This window comes from Bufo bufo, chromosome 7 (genome assembly GCF_905171765.1).
Source record: "Bufo bufo chromosome 7, aBufBuf1.1, whole genome shotgun sequence".
Classification (NCBI taxonomy): domain Eukaryota; kingdom Metazoa; phylum Chordata; class Amphibia; order Anura; family Bufonidae; genus Bufo; species Bufo bufo.
The window spans coordinates 188,514,270-188,539,132 of record NC_053395.1 but is presented as its reverse complement, the minus strand read 5'-3'; the positions used below and the strand labels follow the sequence as shown (position 1 = coordinate 188,539,132).

Below are 24,863 nucleotides of genomic sequence, written 5' to 3'. Positions count from 1 at the left end.
ACCTACCTTTCAATTTTTTCGGACAGAATAGTACTCAGATTAGATCCAGGTTTTCTTCCAAAAGTGGTCTCAAATTTCCATAGAGATCAGGTAATCATCCTACCTTCCTTTTCTACAGACCCACAAAATTTAACTGAAGTACAGTTACAGCTCCTGGACATAAGAGATACAATTATCCAGTACCTGACAACTACTAAGGAATTTAGGAAGGACGACAATCTCCTTTATTCAGTTTGCAGGTCAAATTAAGGGGAAAAAAGCTTCCAGGGCCTCCATAGGTCGTTGGATTAAAACCACAATATCCTGCTGTTACTCAATGGCGGGTCTTACTAGTCCTGGTAACGTTAGAGCCCATTCCACTAGGGCAATGGCGTTTCCCTTGACAGGATTTGTAGAGCTGCTACCTGGTGAAGTATAAATTCATTCATAAAGCATTATCGTATAGATGTCTCTGCTTCTACAGCTCTGACCTTTTGGCCAGAAAGTTCTGCAAGCTGTTGCCCCCCACCAAGTAATCTGGTAGTTCTCATGTTTAGCAGTCATGGTGGATGAAATGAAAAACCGTAATTAGACTTACCGGTAATTCTCTTTCCTTAAATCCACCATGACGGCTCAGATATTCCCCCCCTTAGTTGATCAGATATTGAGTTTGAGGAAATACTACAAAAAAAATAATAAAAATAAACAAAAAAAGAAAATTTATATAAAAAATATAATATAGGTTTGCACCCACTTTGGTAATTTGTAAACACTGAGGGTGAGAGTGGGTGGTGGCCTTTTAAACTCTGTGTGTTCCTGCCCCTATAGAGGTCAAGGGGTCAATCTCATGTGTAGCAGTCATGGTGGATTCAAGGAAACAATTACTGGTAAGTCTAATTACTGTTTTATTGGCAATTTTGCTAAATATCGAAGAAGTCTTTTGCCCATCCCTGTAAACAGTCGTATGAACTGAACGTAACCAGTTGGTGAGGGGTTAAGCCCATTCTTCGAAGTACATTACTCAGAAACATTTGCCTTCAGGATACGACCACATTTCTTCAAGCAGCGGATCTTCCAGGGCATTGTAGCACAAAATATCATTTTTTCAATTTGCATTTACTTGACCTTTTGCGTAAACCCTGATCTCATACGATTCTACACCTTTAAGGGTTGTCGTTGTGGCGTGCTGTATTCTAGGCCTGGAATTTGTGGTATTGATGCAAAAAATGCAGATTTATAGAGAAAGATGTATAGGGGACATTTATCTTTTGAGAGAGGTTTTTATGTCTAGTTGTACATTGTGTAGTTGCGCCAAATGTATGAAATGGTGCACAGCTTTCATGTATTCGATGCAAGTGCATTGTGCTGTGTGACTTGGGCTACTTTCACATCAGCGTTGTGCTGTCCGGTTTTGAGATCCGACACAGGCTCTCAAAACCGGAGGAAAACACTTCAGTTTTGTCCCCTTTCATTGTCAATGGGGACAAAACTGAACAAACTGGAACTGAGTGCACAAGATAGCATTCCCTTCCGGTTTGTTGCATTCCCATTCCCAAGCTGATTGTATATATGCAGTTTACTGTAACCACTAATTGACCGATGCAAGTCTTCACTTCTCTTTCTCTCCTTGTAAAGGTGAGGCCTGGGACCAAGAGTTTGACCCTGTGATGGTTATCCTCCGTACTGTGTACCGCAGAGACGTGCAGTCCGCCATGGACCGATACACTGCATTGTAAGTGGCATCATTTGTACTACATGAATCATGTCTTATACGATTTGCCTCGAGACGCCAGCAGTTTGCCATGTTGGTCACATCTGTACGAATCTGCAAAACTGCTTTTCTCGCCCATTTTCCTTGGGGGACACAGGAGACCTTGGGTATAGCTCAGCTTAGGAGGCGAGACACTAAGTGAAAACTGTTAAGCCCCTCATCCAGCAGCTATACCCTCAGCCTGGAGAGAGAGACTGCCAGTTTTTTGCTTAGTGTCCAAGGAGGCAAGAAACTCCCTTCTCTGCAGGGCTGTTTTTTTTCTCTCCTTATAATTTTTTATTACATTTTTTCTTCTTCTCTTCAGGGACAACAGAGACGCACTAGACCTCTCTGTTTCTCCCGGGGTCGAGGTGCGCCAGTGCCGGCATCTACACTGCTGCCTCCCCCACAGAAGGCAAGGTGGACTAGAGCAGCCTAGCTCCCCTGCATCCCGCCAGCGTAAGGGTCGCCCGCACACCAAGTCCCTCTTCCAGCGTCCTGCCACTACGGTGCCAGTAGCTGAAGGGGCGACCCTGCTGGAACGGACAGAGGGTGAAGACGGCTGATGGTGAAAGAGTGGCTTCTCCCCTTCCCCCTTCCTAGGCGGACTACTGCACTATCCCTGGCTGCGGGCTGGCCATGTGCATGACCTCTTTACATAGGTGGAATTCGGCAATTCACTGGATCTGCTGCCGGCCATGTGCATGCCCCCCTTCCATAGGCGGAATACTGCACTCTCACTGGAGGTGCTGGCCACGTGCACAACCTCCTTCCATAGGCGGAATTATGCACTCTCACTGGATTCGCTGCCGGCCATGTGCATGCCTCCTTTCCTTAGGCGGCATAATGCGCTCTCACTGCCTGTGGTTGTTCTCTCGCCTGTACGTTGCTGGCCATGTGCATGACCCCCTTCCATTGGCGGGGTGCTTGCACTCTCGCTGGACTTGCACTCCCACTGGATGCGGTGCTGGCCATATGCATGACCGCCCCTCATTCCATAGGCGGAATTTTGCACACTCACGGGACTCAAGGCTGACCTTGTACATGCTGTGCTGGCCTCGTGCATGTCCCCATTCATTGGCGGGGTAGTTTCACTCTCACGGGATACGGTGTTAGGTGGATTATTACACTATCACTTAATGCGATGGTATCCATGTGCATGTCCCCCTTCCCTAGGCGGACTTCCTGCATTCCTACTGGATTCAGTGCGGCCATGTGCATGACCCCCTTCTGGGCGGAATATGGTATGCCCTACTTCTCTGAAGTCGGTACTGGTCTTGAGCATCACCCCCTTCTTAGGCGGGCCTTTACACTCTTGCCGAATGCAGTGTCTGCCAGGTGCATATCCCCCTTTTCTAGGCGGACTGCTTGCGTTACATCGCATACTGTACTAGTCTTGTGCAGGACTCCCTTCCAGGCGGCATATTGCACTTCTGTAGATACTGTGGGGCTCTGTCGATGGCCCCCTTCCCAGAGTAAATATTTACAGTGGGTGAACATTCATGCGCGCTCTGTGCATTGTATGGGCCGTGTATGCCTTCTCCTTCCGTAGGTGGGTTGGCATTCTCACTGCTTACGGGGCTGACCGTACGTATGTCCCCCTTCCTCCCGCGACATACGTGTTTCCCTTGGGTTACGATGCTAGCCGCATGCTTTACACTCTTCTCCGGAGAGATCATTCTGCTTCCACCTGGTCCGGACGCGGTCTACTTGCTATCTGCCTGCACCGAGCTAGGCGGTGCTCATTCTCGGGTTTGGACAGTATTTTGCGGTTCTGCTTGTGGCAGTATTGACCATGCTCGTTGGCCCTTCCACCCGTGGAGTGTTCATGACTGCTGGATGCGTACCCATTGCGTCCTCCTGCTGCTTTGCTTCCCTGCACAAGCGGTCTCATGGACGAGAGGGTTGTCTGCAGCACCCTTCGAATTCTAGGTTGGCTCTGGCGGGACTACGGTTCCCTCACCTACTACCATTCCCTCCTCTTCGGATGTGGTGTGGTATGAGTCCTTCCTATGGGCGCCCTCTGCACTTTAATGCCGCTCTGCTGCCAAGTTTGGGTCGCTCTCCTTTGGAAGGTCACCCGATGTGGCTTCTGCCCTGGTCAGGCTTCAGAGGCTGTTCCTTCACAGCCCTCTCCTCGGGAGAGTATGGTTGTTGACTTAGATGGTTCTGGAGTTCCTGTTGTGACCTCGGACCATCTCCCTCGCTCACACTAGCTGTACTGGCCGTGTGCCCACTTGCCGTGCCTACCGCGTTCTGTCCTCACGCTTAGGTGACAGATTGCGTTTTTCCGTTCTAGGCGGGGGTCCTGCTGTAAACTTACCTTCTCGGTAAGTTGACCCCCAGGCTTGAATCTGGGTCTCTACAGTGGTAACGGTATCGCTTCCGGCACTTACCTTCTATTCCTTGCCATATTGGCCCTTAAATGGTAGGCCGTAGTCTCTCACTCCCTGGACTGGTAGTCCGTTCGCTCGGGTCTGAGGTAGTGATGATGCCCTCAATTATACCTCATCCGTCTCGAGGTTAGTTGTCTCTGCCTTACCTGCCGTTTTTTGTTCCGTGACTACTATCTTCCTGTTGTACTGGGGGTAGCCGCATTGCGTTTCTACAGCAAGGCCATCTTCATCCCTTCCTGCTGTTGTCCCTGCTTGAGGACTACTCTTCGGTCAATGATTGTCCTTAAATCTCCCTCACAGGAATGGAAGAACCCCTTGCTCTGGTGGCACCATCGACATGGACTTTAGCCTGACTTGTCCTGGCATCTGTCTGCTACTGGACGGACCCCTTTCGGTTCCTTCCGTCCGCTCTTCTGCTCCCCCACTCCGGGTTGAAGTTGCTCGTGGGCCGATGGACCAGCTTTGCCGGACTCTTCCGCCCGTGCTACTGGTCTGCGCCTGATCAGGTCGTTTTTTTTTTTTGTTTTTTTTCGGGCTTGCTGGTTTTCGCACTCGGCCGTGCTTCGTCCAGGATCTATTATCGGACTTGGAGATCTTACCTCCGGTTCTGTGGGAAGCGGGGCGTTCCCCCACTCCGCCTTTCTCTCCCCACGGTTCAGTCCTTTCTCCAGTCGGCCTGGGACTGAGACTTTGTTCCTTGAAGGGTCATTGGTGCCTCTGTACCGTCCCCCGGTACCGCCCTGGGTACAAAATACTGTGCTCTCGGCGCTCCAAGCTTCCCCCTTCGAGCCGTTACAGAAGATCTCTCTACGCCTTCTGTCCTGTAGGTCCTGTTCCTTGTGGCCATCATGTCTCAGACGGGTGTCTGAATTAGCGGCCTTTTTTCTTGTTCTGAGCCTTTCGGTCCTTCCCCACGACAAGGCTGTTCTCCATCCCGTTCCTTCCTTCCTTCCTTCTGACGGTGGTATCTGCCTTTCTTCTCGACGAGGCCATCGTCCTTTCCACTCCTGGGAACGGACACTGCGCTGCTTGAACGTTGTTCGGGCCTCGAGGATTTACTTGGAGATCACCGGCTCCTTTCGGCGCTCTGACTCTTTTTGTGGTAACGGAAGGTCCGCGCATAGGGTTGCTGGCCTCCAAGGTGGCTTTCGGCTGCTTCATCAATTGGCTATTGCTGAGGTTACCGCACCAGGGGCAAGGTTCCGCCTTTTGGTGTCGCCGCTCATTCCACCAGATCGGTCGGTGCCTCTTGGGCCAGAGACATCAGGCTTCAGCCGAACATTTGTGCACGGCGGCCACTGGTCTTTCTTGCATGCCTTTACCAAGTTCTACTGTACAGGGTGCATACTTGTGCATCGGCGGATGCTGCCTTGGGCCGCCTGGTTTTTGCAGGCGACGGTTCTTGGAGCTGTGGTCCCTCCCCTCTTGGACTGCTGTCGGACGTCTCAAGGTCTCCTATGTCCCCAAAGGAAAATGGGCGAGAAAATGAGATTTTTGTATAACTTACCAGTAAAATCTCTTTCTCGCTCTTCCTTGGGGGACACAGCACCCACCCATTCATTTGTTTTTTCTACACGGTTACAGACTTTGTTTACCCCGTTGGGTAGTTGGCTGGTTGGTTCCACATTGTTGGTCATTGCCTTTTCTCACTACTTGGACACGCAACTGGCAGTCTCTCTCTCCAGGCTGAGGGTATAGCTGCTGGAGGAGGGGCTTAACCGTTTTCACTTAGTGTCACGCCTCCCAGGGAGGTGAGCTATACCAAGGTCTCCTGTGACCCCCAAGGAAGAGCGAGAAAGAGATTTTACTGGTAAGTTATACAAAAATCTTTTTTTTTTTTTTTGCTTAGAATGAACAGTCGAGCATAATTCTTGCTTCTTATACACAAATGATTTTATTTTTACTAAATATCAGTAAAGGGCACGAGTTGTGGGTGTAAAATGCTCTCCTGCAATTTAGATGACATTGGGGGTTTCATTTCCATTCTTCTCGTAGTGTTTTTGGAATGAGCCGTCAGAATGAATGATGCATTGCCTTCCAGCGTGAGCAAATATTGCTTAACCTTTATTCCACAGCAATTTATTTGCTAATTGGTTGCTGCAGTTCCCTCAGGTCCTGCTACAAAGAGACTTAAAGTAACCTTGTCCTTTTTTTATTTTTTGTTCTTTGAGGAAGGTGCGTTTTCTGCATGGTTTGTGAAGAGCTTACTAATCTCTTTGAAGTGAATTTCCTCCCGTTTGTTCCAATTTTTGTTTTGGTCGTCTACATGGTTCCACAATGTATTTCTGTAACATTTGGTTATAGGAGTTGAGGGTCATATTGCTTTCCAAAAATAGTGGTCCACATGCGCTGCAGACTTGGACTTCAAAACAACTTACTGGTTGCCACCACTAGGTGGAGCTTGCTTTATTCATTTATGCACTGAACTCAGTTACATATTATGCAGTAAGCTCCCACTGTAGGTGGCTGCAGCCAGAATGTTATTTAAAGGGGCTGTCCAGTTTTTCTTTTTTCTAACTTATTTCTGCAGCGTGTTGTACTTATTGAAAAAAATAAATAAATCACATTTACATCCTGGCTGTATTCTACAGTCTTTCGGTCCCTGGCGTTCGGGCGGACAAGATCACGTGCACAGCTGTAGCCAATGACTGGCTTCAGCGATGACGTGTTACCAAGTGGTACTTGACTGCAGGGTTATGTGCTGCTTAGGGGCACGATATACCCATGTATACAGGGGATCCTGAGCTGTGTGTCAGCAAATGAAGCTACACCTGCTATAAAGATAGGAATCCTCCCAGAATGCTGAATCTAAAACAATTTGGCATTGAAAAGTGGTCTTCCAGACTACAGAATTAGGTTGTATATAATATATATGGTACAGCATTGTGAACTGAAAGAATGTGTCCGTTTATGTATAATTTCTGCAATATTCAGTTTCCATGTCTGATCGTTGGGGGTCTGACCAATATGACCCCTGATGAGTGCTATAAAAGATGGCAGTGACCACTTCAGTCTTCTGTTGTTTCCTCGCCTTCTTCAGAGGCCACAGGGATTTTAAGGGCCCCATTTTTCGGTTGCGTTTTATACACAGCTTTAATAAGATTAGAAGTATACCGAAACTGCTGAGGGCTGGCTGCCATGTGCCTGAAATGTTCATGAGGTTGTTTTTGTGCTTTTACAGTTTAAAGCAAATCGGTCGATGTCCTGGAAACCCGTGGCCGCCTTACAAGAAGAGAACCCCTCTACATCCAAGTTACAAAGGGCTTATGAGGCTCCTGCACTGCAAAACTTTGCACATTGTCCTCTTCACTCTTCTCTACAAGGTGCGTGTGGCCGTAGTGATAATACTGCACGGAAAGCAGAGTCTGCTAGGGGATATGCAGAGTCTGCTAGTAAACCACCTGAAATACATAAGAGTCTCTACACACTTTGCTTGAAATACTTGACAGTTAAACTAATAATATAACAAGCAATTAAATGGTTTGCTCCACCATAAGAACTTATCCCCTAACCACGAGAAAAGAGATAAATATCTGCGCCAGTCACAAGAATGAGGTTGCAGTTCCCATAGTGAATGGTGCAGTGGTCATGCATGCATGCAGCTGCTCCATTTCAATCTGTAAGACCAGGGGCATAACTATAATTCATAGGGCCCCATAGCAAAATAAAATGGGCCCCCACCGCCTAGTGTTAGAAAATGAAAACGGATGCATAAGGGCTCATGCAAATGACCATAGCCTGTTTTGTCATCCGCATTTTGCGGGATCGGAACATCCTGGCCTCTATAGGACAGTCCTATCCTTGTCCGTAAAACAGACAAAACTGGGACATGTATTTTTTTGCGGGTGCCACAGAATGAACATACTGATCTGGACAGCACATGGTTGAAGTGAATGGGTCTCTATGTGACATGCGTAACTGATACGGAAGAAAAAAAGCGTTTGTATGCATGAGCCCTAACAATAATTAAAGGTATGTATAATAGCACCATATAACACACAAAACACATTCCCCACAAAAAGGTACAATGTTTTTGCACGTAATGGTGTCCCTCCCAACCTCTGGGTCCCATAGAAAGGTGTATGGCTATAGCTACACCCATTGAAACTGTTGAAGGATAGGCAGTCTCTGGCAGTCCCAAAGAGGTGAATCTAGCGATGGGGTGCAATTCTGCATGTTTGACCACCGCTTCATCCAGTCTGGGAACTCCTGTGGATAAGTTCTTATAGTGGTGGGACTTCCCATTTAAACATCATTTAGGTGAAGAGTTATTTAGCAGTGCTGTTATGTTTTTTTGCATTGTCTAATCTATTTTTTTTTTACTTTCAGATCTTGATGGATCATCAGAACATGTCAGAGCATGTCCTCTGCATGGTCCTGTATCTCATAGAGCTTGGATTGGAAAATTATCCAGAGGACGACCCTTGTGATGAGGTATAACTCTCTCTTTTGTTTTATCGCCTCCATTTATTCACTTTGCTGACACCTTTTTATCTGTGTTTTTTCAGTTTTCCACATCATTATGTCTATAAAAAGAAAATCCTAAAATCATGCAGTTTTGACTCTGATCACAAAGCATCATAGTAGTCTGACACTTGCTGTTCTGTAGAGATCACTTCTCAGCAACCTTCTCATGTTCATGACAGGCAAAATTGCAGTGAAAGATAAAACTTTTGTATAAATAACACAGGATCACACTATTTACAGGTGGGGGTTACAGCTTATCTACTCCCCCTCTCTGTACAGTGACCTCGATGAATGCCTCCACTCTACAGGTTCCTATGACCCATGTGGCTACTGTAAATCGTGTCTCTGAATGCTGTTAACAGCTTCTTAGGCAAGATGGCTTCCCCCTTGGGCCTGTTTCACACTTGTGTTGTTGTTTTCCGGTCCTAAGATCCGGTAGAGGATCTCCAAATCAGAAAAAAACAACGGTTCTGTTTAGTCCTAATGCATTCTAAATGGAAAGAAATCTGTTCAGGATGCATCAGGATGCCTCCTGTTCTGTCAGCATACTGTTTCTGCAAGCTGAGGTTTTGTGACCGGTCCTAGAAAAGTAACAAACCAGATCTGTCACTTAAAAAAACGTAGGTCAATGGTGGCAGATCCGGTTATTTACAATCATATAAAACTGATCACCCATTGACTTTTTTTTTTTTTTAAACTCGCTTTATTGAAAAGTAACAAGCAAGAAATGCAATAAAACAGTCACATTCAAGTACAATCAATTACACATCACAATGCCTAGGTGTAATACAGCAATAAAGGTTGTCCTATTTAAGTCATTGATGGTCAAGACGTATCAGTAGTGCACTTAGCAGTAAGCATCCATACCAAAAACGATGACACATGGTTAATTCTCTACAGTGAACATTGATCCGGATAGCCGCAGCAGGTAACAGAACGTGATGAGACAATTAGGTTATAGAGTGCAGATGATCTGCCGTGGCAGTCAGAGGAGAGTCGCACCAGGGTCCCCATATCTTTTGGTGCTTCTGTGAGCATCCTCTACGGGAATACATAATCTTCTCAAAGGGAATTATTTTATTAACAAGGGTCTTCCATTGAGTGATCGTGGGTGGCCTGTCCGCCATCCACCTAAGAGCAATAGCTTTCCTGGCTAAAAACAGGACCTCCCTAATGAAGGTGAGTGTGTAGCGTGGTCTCGAATCCTCGTCTAAAATTCCCAAGACGCAAATCTTCGGGCAAACCGCCAAAGTATCTGGGATCAGGGAAGAAATGAGCTCCACTACCCCCCTCCAGAATGATTGAATGTAACTACAGTCCCACATCAGGTGCCAAAAATCCGCGCCCAACTGAGCACATCTATGGCATCCGGTGTGTGATCTTCTACCCATTTTATATAGCCTAGTAGGGGTGAGGTAACACCTATGCAGAATAAATAACTGAATCAATCTGTTAGTAAGGGACGGGGATACAGTTATCGGAGCTTCAAGGGCCTCACTCCACTCACCATCTGTCAATGTGGGTATATTCCCTCTCCATTTACATTCTGCACTCAGTGGAGAAGCTGAAATTTTAAGGTTGAGCAGATGTGTATATAAGGCGGATATCAGTCCCCTCGGTCCTTGTGTTCTGAAGACCCCAATGAGCGGATATTGAGATACTTGTCTTTTAAGATCTCTAATCTGGGCCTGAAGGGCGTGTCTCAACTGCAAATACCTAAAGAAGTGTGGCCTTAAGACACCCGCTTTGGTCTGTAACTGAGTAAAAGAGAACAGAATGCCATTCTCATAGAGATCTTTCAAATAGCAAACACCGTACCCTCTCCATATCCTTTCTCCTTCACAGTGTAACAAATGTGGAAATAATGGGTTGTTCCATAGTTGTATATCATCTGGTAAGTCACTGTATTGCTGCATCTTTGCAGCCCTCCACACCTGATGCGCCAGCTTGTGAATCAGTACGGGTGGACCCGTTAGAGATAACGGGCCCTCCAAAACCGGCCACAGGGTGGAGAGATGCAAATACTCCTGCAAGTAATATTCTGAGTTAGGAAGCACATCCTGGGTCACCCATGGCACTAAATAGCGCAACTGGCCGGCAAGGAAATACAAGAATAGATCCGGCAGGGCTGCCCCGCCCTCGTCCCAGCTCCTCTGTAAGGATTTCACGGCCAATTTACGTCTGTTCTTACCCCATATAAATGTTGCCATGAGAGAGTGAAGTTTATCGAAGAATTTGCGTGGTATGGGTACACACGCATGTTCCAATAGGTACAAAGCTTTGGGCTAAAGTATCATTTTGATTAGGTTTACGCGTCCCATGATAGACAACGGTAGGGTATTCCAAGACTTAAATTTATCTATGAAATATGACACCAAGGGGCTCGTGTTTAGGTCATGTGAGGTGGCAGGGTCTTTAGTGATGTTGACTCCTAAGTATTTGAATTTGTCAACTACCATTAGATTCTGATATACCGATGGCCACTCTGCGGCCCATAGCGGCATTATGGCCGATTTTGCCCAATTTATGCATAGACCAGAGAAGACCCCAAACTGCTCAATCAATGTGATTGCTCGGGGCAAGGTAACCTCCACTGAGTCCATGTACAAAATGAGGTCATCAGCATATAGGCCCAGTCTGTCCTCCCTATTTCCCATAGCTATGCCTTTAAAAACACTATCCTGCCTGATTCGTAATGCTAAATGCTCGATAGCTACCGCAAACAAAAGAGGCGACAAGGGACATCCCTGCCTGGTCCCCCTGTATAGTGCAAACGTTGACGATAGAGAGCCATTGATCAGAATATTCGCGGATGGGGATTTATAAATGATATTGACCCACCTAATGAAACTAGGACCAAAACCAAAACATCCAAGGACGTGTTTCAGATAAGGCCACTCTACAGAGTCGAACGCCTTGGCTGTGTCAAGCGCAGCCAACGCCCACAGTCTCCTGTCCGCGCAACCCAGCTGAGCAATAACCTGCGCCCTACGTATGTTGCTGGAGGTAGATCTACCAGGGATAAACCCAGATTGATTCTCATGTATAATGGACGATATTACTCTGTTCAATCTGTTTGCCAGAATTTTTGTGAGGATTTTGTAGTCTAGATTTAATAACAATATAGGGCGGTACGACCCACACTCTGTAGGGTCTTTGTCAGGTTTTAACAAGACTACAATAGAGGCCTCGTACGACGATTCTGGAAGACCGTCAGCATCCAGGGAGGCGTTATACATGCGCAGAAGCTGTGGTGCCAGAATATCCCTATATTTAGAATACACCTCCAATGGAATCCCGTCTGGCCCGGGGGCTTTGCCTAAATTAAGTCCCGCTATCGCCTCCTCTACCTCTTCCAGGGTGAATTCCCCATCCAGCATTTCCCTATCCAGAGCAGACAGTTGCGGGTGGGAAACCTCCTGAAGGTAGTCCTCTAGTATCTGTGTGGTATACTGAGCACGAGAGCCATACAGGTCTTGATAGAATTCCCTGAACCGATCCAAGATACCCTCAGGCTCAGACACCACCTCCCCTTCCCTGTCGCTAATGCGTAATATCGGCGGAGACATGTTATTCCTCCTCACTACCTGCGCCAGCACCTTCCCCACCCTGCTGCCCTGTTCAAAGGTTTGTTGCTGCATGAAAAGCATCCTACGGTCACTTTTTTCTTGCAAGTGGTTCATGTACTGTCTACCCTTCATCATCCAATCCTTCCTATTCTCTTCAGTGGGGTCTAAGACATATGCAGATTCTGCATTCCTGCACTGCGTGCCCAAGTCCTCCTCCCTACGGCGAGTGATTTTCTTAATGTAAGAGATGGATGACTTAAGGCACCCACGCAGGAAGGCTTTCAGAGTCTCCCATAACAGGGCCGGATGAGTGTCAGCTGAGTTAACAGCGAGGAATGAATGGAGTTGGTCAGGTATCCTATCATTCAGGGACATTAAAGATAACCAGAACGGGTGTATGCGTTGTTTGGGCACACGGACAGCACAGTAGGGATCAGTGATTGAGGCCATTATAGGTGCATGGTCAGATGGACCCTGGGATCCGTAATGTATCTCTCGAGTAGCCATAAAGGTGCCAGGGGTGCCCAGGAGGTAGTCAATCCTAGATAAGGCTCCTCTAGAAGGAGTGAAGCAAGAGAATTCAATTCTGTCTGGGTATCTCTCCCTCCAAATGTCCAACCACCCAAGCTCATCTAACAGGCGAGCCAAGGCAGTTTTACCCGGAGTCCGTCTGCAGGAGTCACTGGACGGGTTGCAAAACCTATCCTTCACAGCGTCTAAGGTCAAGTTGAGGTCCCCCATGCCAAGCACCCCGGCCGACGGGAACTGTGCTGCAAATCCTGCCGCAGCCTGTAGCAGGGAAAGATTGGCAGGGGGGGGTTGTACATATTTAGAATCACATAAGGCATACCATTAATGTGGGCGTATACAAAAACAAACTTCCCCTCAGGGTCAACAGACGTGTGATGAGGTTCCCATCTGACCGCCCTGTGGATCAATAATGACACCCCTTTAGAATACGAGTTGCCATATGCACTTTCCACCCACTGAACCCATGGTTTCCTAACTCTCCCTCCTGTGTCCGTGGTGAGGTGCGTCTCCTGCAGACCCAAGATATGCGGCACGAAGCTGCGGATATGTGAAAACACAGCCATTCGTTTCCTAGGTCCGCCTAAACCTCTGACGTTCCAGGACATCACTCTTAAACCCGCCATGATAAACACCAGGTAAAGACACAAGGATAATCACCCCTCTCCTGGGGTTCACCAAGGCAGGAATAACGTGCACTGTGTAGGACTCTCACATCTTGCTTGTTAGACATTGCATCAATAGCGAAAAATATTGCAAATACACTAAACCACCCCAACAGGGGGTAAACATAATCACATCTATGTGAACAAGTGGCCATGTGTTTGGGGGACCTGCACGGTGAATATAGGTGAAAACCCAATGCAGGTGGAGTAGCTGGCTCCCCCATTTGAAGTTATATCTGCTGATTATATGAAAACTTGGCATGAGGAACTGCCCGCAATTAGCCCTCAATGACCCTGAGGCCAGTTAACCATATGAATTAATACTTTACCCAGCTCTGACTTGGATCATTGTTGGAAAGCAGAAGCATAGGGGAACAATAAAGTAAAAGTCATGTATAGGTATAGGGGCAAGCAGGGTACAGTCCACGCAGCAACTTTTTCATCTCTCAGGCATGTCCATGAAGAGCTTCAGATGCAAGCCAAATCATCTGGGAGGGGAACGTCGGCGTCTCCCAGCCAACCAGTCCTCCGCTTCGGCAGGATTGGAGAAGAAAAGTGACTTGTCGTCATCTACAACTCTCAGGCGAGCAGGATACGCCATGGAATATTTGAGGTTTAGCTCCCGGAGGCGTCGCTTGATAGAGACAAAGGTAGCACGTTTCTTTTGAAGGTCAGCAGAAAAATCCGGATACAGTGAAATGTTCGCAGAGCCTAATGATATCTTCTGTGCGACCCTGGCCTGTGCCAGAATGAGATCTCTGTCCCGCCAGTTTAACATGCGAGCTAGTAGAGGTCTTGGGGGGGCACCAGGAGGTAACGGCCTGGCAGGTACCCGGTGCGCCCTTTCCACCGTGTACGCAGCTGAGAAAGCAGCATTGGGAAATATCTCTTTGAACCATCCCTCCAGGAAGACCGCTGGATCTGGGCCCTCGGCCCGCTCAGGCATGCCAATGATGCGCACATTATTGCGCCGCGCACGGTTCTCGAGGTCGTCACATTTCTGGCGAAATAGCTCCACAGACGCCTCCACTGCAGTGATCCTTGCCGGTAAGGGATTGGTTAGATCCTCCAGGTCTGATACTCTGGTCTCGGTCACTCGGACCCGCTCGCGCAGCTGCTGCACGTCTTGGCGTAATAGGCCCAGGTCCACCCTTACCTCATCTATCTTCCCGGTCAGGGAGACCTGGCACCCAGTAATGGCTGCCATGAGTTGCTGGTGAGAGGCTTGCAGGGTGAATTCAGGTTCAGCCTCCGCCTCGGTGAGTGGCTGTTGTGACGACTGGTTCCTGGTGCTGGCCGCACGTGTCGGAGACGGAGCCGCGGCGCCATGTTGGGAGTCCTGCCTGGCAAACTCCTTTAGTCGCTCCGCCGCCAACTGTGCCTTGCTGGGGCTCATGTCAGAGGTAGAGCGCTGGCTGCTGGTTTAGGTAAGCTCGATGGGGCAAATTTCATCAGATGTGGGGATCAGGATGGCTCAGGATAGTTGGCGGGAGCCGGAGCTTCACTCAGATGCGGCCGTCCATTATGGCAGTTGGCCACGCCCCCCCCACCCATTGACTTTTAATGTATTTAGTGATGGATCTGTTTTTTTTTTTCCGTTTTGATTTCACACAACCACATCCGAACGGAACAGATGCATCCTGATGTGCAAAATCAAACCGGATCCGTTTAATTCCGGTTTTGAGATCCTCTGCCGGATCTAAAAACCGGAATTAGCAACGCAAGTGTGAAACAGGCCTTAACCATGTAAAGGAAATAGAATAAGCAATCTGCAGTCAGAAAATAAAAACAGATCAGAAAACAAAGAAAATGTGTGATTGATACATTCCATACATATGAGAATTGCTCAAGTGTGTTGTAGTTACATTTTTGAATAGAATTTTACTTTACTAGACTTTTACTTTTCTTTTTTTTTACATGTCACTTTTTCATTTCAGGACACAGCTGGACTGGATCGATGCCATGACAGCTGGTTTCCTGGTAGCAGTTTGCTGTGTAATATGCGGCATGTCATAAACTTTGTGCGTGTTCGTGTACCTGACACTGCTCCAGAGGTGCGAAGAGAACCTCCAGCAAGCACCAGTTCGGATAGCCATTCATCTGCACATGTAAGTGCTGCTGCAGGGTAGATGTGTCGCCTTGTCTAAAAAAATCTAATATAAAAAAAATCACCCTAAGGGTCCATTCACATGTCCGTAATTTGGGTCCGGATTCGTACCGCAATTTGCGGAACCTTTCACTTTCAATGGGACTGGAACGGATGCGAATCCGTATTTCCGGGATCCGCATTTTCGGGATACGCAATTCCGTTCCTGAAAAAAATAGAACATACCAATGCAATTGCGGACCAGAAAAGGCATTTTCTATTATAGTGTCTGTGATGTGCGGTCCACAAATTGCGGATAGCACATTGCAGGTGTCCGTGTTTTGTGGATCCGTAAAACACTTACGGACGTGTGAATGGACCCTAATATTACAAATATTACGTTAGAATTCTTTAGCAATATTCTACTCACCCCACAAACATTCAAAGGAAGCCTGCATCCTTTTTATGCTGCTCAAACTGCTGCTAGCATGAAAACGTGACAGCCTACCTCATTAGAAACTCTGTAGTTTCGAAGAACCTAATTTAACAAAAAAAAGTCCTGCACGGGGCAAAGAGTCCTCTGTGTGGCTTCTCCCTGCTCGTCTTGATTGACAGGTCTCTTCCTATTTGCGTATAGGGAGAGACCTGTCAGTCTAGATGTGTCGGGTGGGATAATCTGCACAGCGGATGTTTCTCCCTGTTCCAGGATCGATTCCAGAACTGCGGTTTATCTGAAGAGCCACGGCCTTTCAGAATAAATATAGCATTCGGTAATGAGGTAACCTGCTGGACGTTTATGCTGCCTTTTGGTTCAGGCAGCTTGAAACGTTTTATTTTTTGGCAAAGTATTGATTGCTAATTATGTGAGCAGGTTTTTTATGGGGTCACTTACTAATAATGTGAGGCACATGGAAGTCGAAGGCTACTTTCACACTAGCGGCAGCCTTCTCCAGCAGGCTGTTCCGTCGGGTGAACAGCCTGCCGAATCCGTGCTGCCGCTAGTGCACGCGTGCCGCCGGAGGTCCGCTCTGGCCCCATTGACTATAATGGGGGCGGGCCGGATTTCCGGCGGCAGCACGGCAAACATGCCGAGAGGCGTCTGGAAGAAAACTACGACATGTCGCTAGTGTGAAACTAGCCTAAATTGATAAAACCAAGTGCCTCACAATAATAGTAACCCCATCATGTACCTCCTCACATAATGCACAGCATGGGGTTACTGTTAATGTGCGGCACATGGTTTTTATCAGTCTGGACCTCTATGTTCCTCACATTAATAGTAAATAACCCCATCATGTACTTCACATTAACCCCATGTTGTCTATTATGTGAGGAGGTACATGTTGGGATTGCTTACGTCGCCGTCCAGTCATAGCTTAATAGTGTCTCTGAAAAGACCCACAACATTTTTTTGTAATGATAGTCAATGGTGTCACAATGTGACATGCTGAGACGCAACAGTCAACCAAGTCGGATTATTATTATTTTTTTCCCAACTGTCGCAGTTGTAGTATGTCGCATTGCAATGTTGTTCAACTTTTCAGCAACACAGGTGGCCATGTAGCTGTACCCTTTTTTGTCACACGACACATATCACCGTAACATTAATGTGAGGCACATGACTTTGTCAGTTTGGACCTCCATGTGCCTCACATGAATAGTAAATAACCCCAACAAGTACCTCCCATAACCCAATGTTGCCCATTATGTGAGGAGATACCTGTACATGATGGGATTACTTAGGGCTGTTGCATATGAGTCCATTGCAGGAATCGCGCTCCGTGTTTGAGTGTGATCCTCCGTACTGCACTTGCAGGAGCGCACGGCATTATCATGATTTATAATCATATGTGCCTCTGCTTGACCTTCCTTCTACATCAGGGCTGGGCAACCTGCGGCCCTCCAGCTGGGATTTGTAGTTTTACAACAGCTGGAGGGCCGCAGTTTGCCCATCCCTGTTCTACATAATCATAGTGACATAAAGCTGATAATGCCGTGCGCTCCTTCAAGTCCAGAACGGAGGATCATGTTCACACACACAGCGTCATTCCTGAAATGAATTTACAATGGCTTGTGTGAAACATCTCTTACTATTAATGTGAGGCACATGACTTTATCAGCTTGGACGTCCATGTGCCTCACATTAATAGTAGGTAACACCATCATGTGACTCACATTAATAGTAAGTGACCTCATCATTAACCCCATGTTGCCCATTTAATTGAGGTACATGATGGGGTCACTGTTGCTATTGATGTGAGGCACATGGAGCTACTAAAGTAATAAGACAATGTGCCTTACATTAATACAGAAATATAGCATGAAGTACATACCTGTAAAAACAGCAGGAAACTTCTCCATCAAGATCCTTCTGGATGTTGAAGCATAAAGGACCTTTGATGTCACCACCATGTGACCAGTAACAAGTGGATGTTACTGGTCACATGGTGATGACATCATGAAAAGTCCTTTAAAGGGGTTGTCCGGGTTCAGAGCTGAACCCGGGCATACCCTTATTTTCACCCCGGCAGCATCCCTGAGGCTAGCATCGGAGCATCTCGTGCTCCGATGCGGTCCCGTGCCCTGCGCTAAATCGCGCAGGGCCCGGGCTCTTTTGTTTTCAATAACACACTGCCGGGCGGTATCTTCCGCCCGGCAGTGTGTTCGGTGACGTCACCGGCTCTGAGGGGCGGGCTTTAGCTCTGCCCTAGCCGTTTTACTGGCTAGGGCAGAGCTAAATCCCGCCCATCAGTGCCGGTGACGTCACCGGGGTTCCTGTCAGCCCCATGGAGAGCCCCGGTACGTCACCGGAACTCCTAAAAATGCCTTTGCCCTGCGCGATTTAGCGCAGGGCAAAGGAGAGCATCGGAGCATGAACTGCTCCGATGCTCATGTCAGGGGGGCTGCCGGGGTGAAAATGGAGGGATGTCTGAACCCAGACAACCCCTTTAACCTGCGGCTCTACAGCTGTTGTAAAACTACAATTCCCACCATGCCCTGCTGTCGGCTGATAGCTGTAGGCAGTCTTTGCCTGGGAGTTGTAGTTTTGCAAAAGCTGGAGAGCCGCAGGTTGGCCATCCCTGATCTAACAACGTAAGGACTGTGGTGAGTTTATCCTTTCCCTGTGCTCCCCCCCCCCCCCCCCCCCCGAGACTTCCCCATCAGGCCACTCGGTTATATTATTGGTGGCTGTGGCCAGCCGCTCTCCCTCCTTCTCCACTTGCTGGCCGCTTATGAGAACATGGCGTCTGCCGGGCTTTGCATGCACCATGTTCTTTGGTAGAGTCTGATACTAGGCTGCGCTATAGCACAACATAGTATCAAAAAATGCCAATCTCAGGCTCAAATCGAACCAGGTAAAAATGAATTGATATATTGCATGCAACCCTGCCATGTAACATAAGGGTCAAAATTCTTTTTTTTTTTGTTTTTTTTGTTAAAGCACCAAATCTCTCACACAGCGGTAGTGTTGATGGATAAAATTCTGGCTGTTTGCATCCACCACTAGAGGGAGCTCACTATGCAATAATGTATACAGTGCTCCCTAAATGCCTTACTAGCTGTAATAAGAGCCTTCCTAGTGAGGACTGAAGGCATATATACAGTGGATATAAAAAGTCTACACACCCCTGTTAAAATGTCAGGTGTCTGTGATGTAAAAAAATGAGACAAAGATAAATCATTATCATTAGATTTACCATGGAACACAGTGAAGACAGTCATCATCAAGTGGAGAAAATATGGCACAACAGTGACATTACCAGGAACTGGACGTCCCTTCAAAATTGATGAAAAGACAAGAAGAAAACTGGTCTAGGAGGCTACCAAGAGGCCTACAGCAACATTCAAGGAACTGCAGGAATATCTGGCAAGTACTGGCTGTGTGGTACATGTGACAACAATCTCCCATATTCGTCATATATCTGGGCTATGGGGTAGAGTGGCAAGACAAAAGCCTTTTCTTATGAAGAAAAACATCCAAGCCAGGCTACATTTTGCAAAAACACATCTGAAGTCTCCCAAAAGCATGTGGGGAAAAGGTGTTATGGTCTGATGAAACCAAGGTTAAATATTTGGCGATAATTCCAAAAGATGTTTGGCCCAAAAACAACACTGCACATCACCAAAAGAACACCATACCCACAGTGAAGAATGGTGGTGGCAGCATCATGCCAACGGGCTGTTTTTCTTTAGCTGGAACTGGGGCCTTAGTTAAGCTAGAGGGAATTATGAACAGTTCCAAATACCAGTCAATATTGGCACAAAACCTTCAGGCTTCTGCTAGAAAGCTGAACATGAAGAGGAACTTCATCTTTCAGCATGACAACGACCCAAAGCATACATCCAAATCAACAAAGGAATGGCTTCACCAGAAGAAGATTAAAGTTTTGGAATGGCCTAGCCAGAGCCCAGACCTGAATCCGATTGAAAATTTGTGGGGTGATCTGAAGAGGGCTGTGCACAGGAGATGCCCTCGCAATCTGACAGATTTGGAGTGTTTTTGCAAAGAAGAGTGGGCAAATCCTGCCAAGTCAAAATGTGCCATGCTGATAGACTCATACCCAAAAAGACTGAGTGCTGTAATAAAATCAAAAGGTGCTTCAACAAAGTATTAGTTTAAGGGTGTGCACACTTATGCAACCATATTATTTTATTTTTATATTTTTTCTTCCCTCTACCTAAAAGATTTCAGTTTGTTTTTCAATTGAGTTGTACAGTTTATAGGTCAGATTAAAGGTGGAAAAAGTTCACAAATTATTTTTTTGTCTCATTTTTATACATCACAGAAACCTGACATTCTAACAGGGGTGTGTAGACTTTTTATATCCACTGTATATATATTTTTTTAAGTAGGTGCCCTAATGACAAACTCCTTGTGCTTTAACAGATTTACCTACATTAGAAGTAATCTTTTCATTATCCATTAGCAGGCTCCCAGGCGGCCTTCCTTCCAGAGAGAGGTAGATGTGTGATGTTTGTCCTTGGATGGCTTGAAATGCTTCAGGTGTTTCATCCTTGGCTTCTGGCCTTGCATGGTGTTTAATAACCCATTAGTGTAGTAAATGGATTTTATGTGAAATTTCTAAATGCATTGGTTACATAGATATCGTGCAGACATACAGCCGTGCGAAGGCATGCGCTGCGGGGACCATGACCCTTCATACTATCGAATAAATCCACTTTTGTCGTCAGTTTAAATAAAACGATATTCCGGTACATTGTGTAAGAAGCCATAAATGAGCAGTCATGAAAACAGTGCAAGTGTTTGGGGGGGAAAAAATAGCCTCTAGTATCTATGAGCAATTCTTCACCATAACAGTACGGTCCTTTGAGGCTTAACATGTAAATGAATACACAAAGGCTGGCATCTTAATTTCCAGGCTGGTACACTTAGTCTTTGATACACGGCAATGTTTGCTGATGCAGTCACATTGATCGGAGAGCCAGGCAGTGACTGGGCTATTGGGAATAAGCTTCTTTGTATGGTCCTCGGCTTAAAGAGGTTGTGCAAGAATGGGGAGGGGGGGGGGGGGGGGGGGGCAGTTTGCCAACTTAGCCAAGCCTGTAAAGGGAAGCTTACTTACCTGCTTCCCGGTGCTGGCTCCCCTCTCCTTCTCTTCCAGGCCTACTATGGAGGAGAAGGAGAGGGGAGCCAACACCGGGAAGCAGGTAAGTAAGCTTCCCTTTACAGGTCCGGCCAAGTGGGAGAGTTTGCTAACCCCCCAATTCTTGCACAACTTCTCTAAAGGAGGTGTCCCACCATTAAATATGATATTTATTGTTTAGATTGTAGAAAATAAGCAATGTTTACCGTTTATATGCCATTAAATATGGATCCAGTGAAGAGCGATGACGTTTAATTCCATGGAATTAAACTTTCACGTGGAGCCACCTGGTGTTCAAAGTGTATAGCAGCATTCACTTCAACCTCCTGAGCTGATTGCTAGTGGTCACACAAGCTCAGTCAGTCTCCTCGCAGCCAGGTCTCTTCATAGTGATCCTCTGTTCACTGCAGGCAGCCAAAAGAAATGGTTTTCTGCTTGTTTGGGAAAGGGCAATGTCTCTGCAGTAGCAGGGCAGTAAAACTGAGGAGACTCCTTCCACATGGGAGTAGGGCTACTTCCACATCTGCGTATTTGCTGTATCCGGCATGGATCAGCAAAACGCTTCCGTCTAGATAATACAACCGGCAGAATCCGTTATGAACGGATCCGGGTGTATTATCTTTAAAATGGCAATGACGGATCCGGCATTAAAACCATTGTAAATCAATGGGGGACAAATAATCTGTCGGATTTTATTGAAGCAGATAATGAAGTCAAGATGTCCTTAGAGGGCCAGCCTGCCCTCTAATGTCCCCTGATGTCAGCAGATGTCAGGGGTGAAAAGGATTAGGCATGTTAGATTTCAATGTGCCCATTGTATCTGGCAGCATCTTACTTCGCGCCTCTACAGATAACACATTAATGATCTGTCTTGCCGAGCATGCATATGTATGTATGGATGGGTTGGCAGGAATAATTGTTCTCCAAACAAGCATTCAGCCGACTGCTATCTAAGGTGTATAATCAGCGTTTGATAGTTAATCTGTGTATTCTCCTATAGGTGGATTTACATGTGTAGATAATCCGGCAGATTATTGGAAGCGCTCTTTTCCGACAATCTGCCTGTGTAAAGGTTCCACAGATTACCCGATCTATAAGCAAAATGGTCTTCATGCAGAACCTTATATATTGTTTCTGGGCAGCAGATTGTGCTGTCTAAACAGCGGTCTGCTGCCCAGGAACAATGCAGCTGTACGAGGACGAGCGATTACAATAGCCATTCCTCCTCCTCCTACTGTGGAGGTGATCACTGCATGTAAATGCAGCTCTTCACCTCCACTGAACGAGCAGCCGACAGTCAGAAAGAAACGCTCCCTTTCCAACAATCTGCTGCTCGTCTCAGCATGTAGATGCACCTTTTGCTGTTGGTTCAGCCTAACCTTGCTTTATTGTCCTCTGTTCTAACTGTGCTTCGTGTATATTTTTTTCCATAGATTCCGTCTTTCTCATTGCCTCATTCAACAGAGTTGTTTTTTTTTTTTTTAAAGAAAAAAAAGTTCATTTTGATGAATGGCATTGGAAGGGACTGCATGTGCGTTGGTTATAAATGACCCAGTAGTCCTGGCCTGTGCATGGTTTTCTATGCAAATAAAGTCTAATCATTATGTGCCAGATTTATTTTATTCTGCATCAGTTAAGCGTAATTGCTAATCTTTTTGCTCTATATTCTAAGCAGTTATTTATGACCTTTCTTGTACCCTTCTAATAAAGTGGGAACAATGAGGTTTTGAAAGCGCAGTACGATGAAAAAGACCTCACGTGAAGTACTTTTAAAATAGTGGTCTGACCATGGAGACAACGTCATCTTTCATCACTGCTGTTATGCAAAAGTGCAGCATAAGTTCAGTGGTTTCGAAAAAGTATGTGTTAGGCTCCATTCACCTGTCCGTATAATGGGTCCGCATCCGTTCGGCAAATTGCGGAAAGGGTGCGGACCCATTTATTCTCTATGGGGGCAGAATGGAATAGACACTAAGTGCTCTCCGCATCCGCAGCGCGGCCCCCGATCTTTCGGTCCGCATCTCCAGAAAAAAATAGAACATGTCCTGTTCTTGTCTGCAATTGCAGACAAGAATAGGCAGTTCTATGGGGGGTGCTGGCCGCGTGTATTGCGGATACGCAATGCACTACAAACGTCTGAATGGAGCCTTAGAGGGGTTTTCCTGGACTTTGATATTGATGGCCTATGCCTAGGAGGTCCAGTGTCTGACACCCCCCACCATTCAGCTGACTGAAGGTGCCGTAACAAATCAGCTAGCTCCATGTCCCCTTCATTGTTTACCAGGCACTACTCCATACATTTGGTAGTGGCTATGTCTGGTATTAAAGTTCTCTGCAGCTCCATTCCATTCAGGCACCGCTACTAACAAAATGTAGTGGTGCCTGGTAAACCATGAAGCGTGACGCAGGGCTCTTTCTGGTGCATCACGACTCCTTCAGTGATCTCTAGTTGGACCCCCACCAATTTGATATTGAACTCATATCCTAAGGATTGATCGGTAGAATGTGGGTCCCAAGCCCCTCCTCGTTCCTCCTCATTGCATGACTGCAGTGAGGATGTTTGAAGAATGGGCTCTATTAAGAGTCTGTAGGGCAGATTGGAAGAGTAAGGTATGTCCGCCCCTTAGAATAGACTCTTGGTGTGCAGTAAGGAGGAACAGGGGGCTTTGGACCCCCTGATCTAGTGACCTTTGTTGGCTCCTAGTGATCAGCTATTATATGTCCTATGGATAGTTGATGAATGTCCACTGTGGCACAGCCCCTTTAAATAGTAGCTCAGTATGAGTGAGTGTTAGTACACCGCAGTCACTAACTCTTTGAATTCATGTGTTTTCCCCCCAAGAACTCCGGCACTGCTCAAGTTTTCAGTTTGGTTGCTGAACGGCGGAAGAAGTTCCAGGAGATAATAAACCGGAGCAATAGCGAAGCCAATCAAGCTGTGCGGCCTAAGACCTCGGCTCTGAAGTGGACAGCGCCTGGCTCTACGCCGCAATTAACCACAGTGATTTTAGAGGTGAAGGAGAGCATGCTGTCCTTACTGATCAAGCTTCACCAGAAACTGTCTGGGAAGACGGACTCCTACTGCCCACCTTGGTTGGGGGATCCAGATTGTCTTATCCAAGCAGATTTATCCAAATACGCTCATGGGGATGGAGTGACTGCTGTGGAAAGGATTTTATTGAAGGCTGCAATAAAAAGCTGCTTGAACAAACTTAGCATTGATGAAATTTGTCGGAAAGCTCCTCCACCTGTCCCACCCAAAAAGTCTAGTCCTGCAGAGAAGAAAACACTGGATAAAGAGGAAAGGTAAGCGAATACTGCACTGGTGCCTTATTGAAAGTAGTAGAAAGGGCTATATTAATATTATATAAAGGGGTTATACAGTCATACTCTACCACCCGAGGCAACTGTCCGATGCCCAGCAAGTATCGTGCATGGATTTCATTCAAATTAGTTGGACCCATGCACATTACTTGATGGTTGTAAGCCAGTTGCCTCAACAACTGTTCCATCCAGTGTGCGATCTTGTGTCTCCATGTCAGATTGGGTTGTAGAGTACAAGTATGGCTGGCCATACATAATAGGGCCCCTTTACGCTTTGTATAAACGCACGTTGGCGATAATCTGCCTGTGTAAAGGTGCTGCTGATTACCCAATGAACAAGCGAAACACGTTGGGTCAGTTATCTAAAGTATCGTTTGAGGGCAGCAGATATTGCTGTCTAAACTGCTGCCAGCAAACAATGATTCTGTAAGGGGATGAGTGATGGCCTTTGCCATCGCTCCTCCCCACGCTGTGGAGTAGATCGCTGCATGTA

At 46.7% G+C, this 24,863-nt stretch overlaps 1 protein-coding gene across 5 annotated transcripts in view; it reads left to right on the top strand.

Annotated features, from left to right (window-relative positions):
* Nucleotides 1-24,863, top strand: part of UBR3 (ubiquitin protein ligase E3 component n-recognin 3) — a 207,286-nt gene that overhangs the window by 78,453 nt on the left and 103,970 nt on the right. For 2 of the 5 annotated variants that reach the window (XM_040441566.1, XM_040441564.1), the window contains exons 19-24: nt 1,615-1,711; nt 7,307-7,448; nt 8,455-8,559; nt 15,292-15,462; nt 20,369-20,401; nt 23,889-24,352. In XM_040441566.1, the coding sequence (XP_040297500.1) occupies nt 1,615-1,711; nt 7,307-7,448; nt 8,455-8,559; nt 15,292-15,462; nt 20,369-20,401; nt 23,889-24,352 (1,012 nt within the window). The remainder of the gene's footprint in view (nt 1-1,614; nt 1,712-7,306; nt 7,449-8,454; nt 8,560-15,291; nt 15,463-20,368; nt 20,402-23,888; nt 24,353-24,863) is intronic. The other 3 variants (XM_040441568.1, XM_040441567.1, XM_040441565.1) reach the window with 2 other exon arrangements.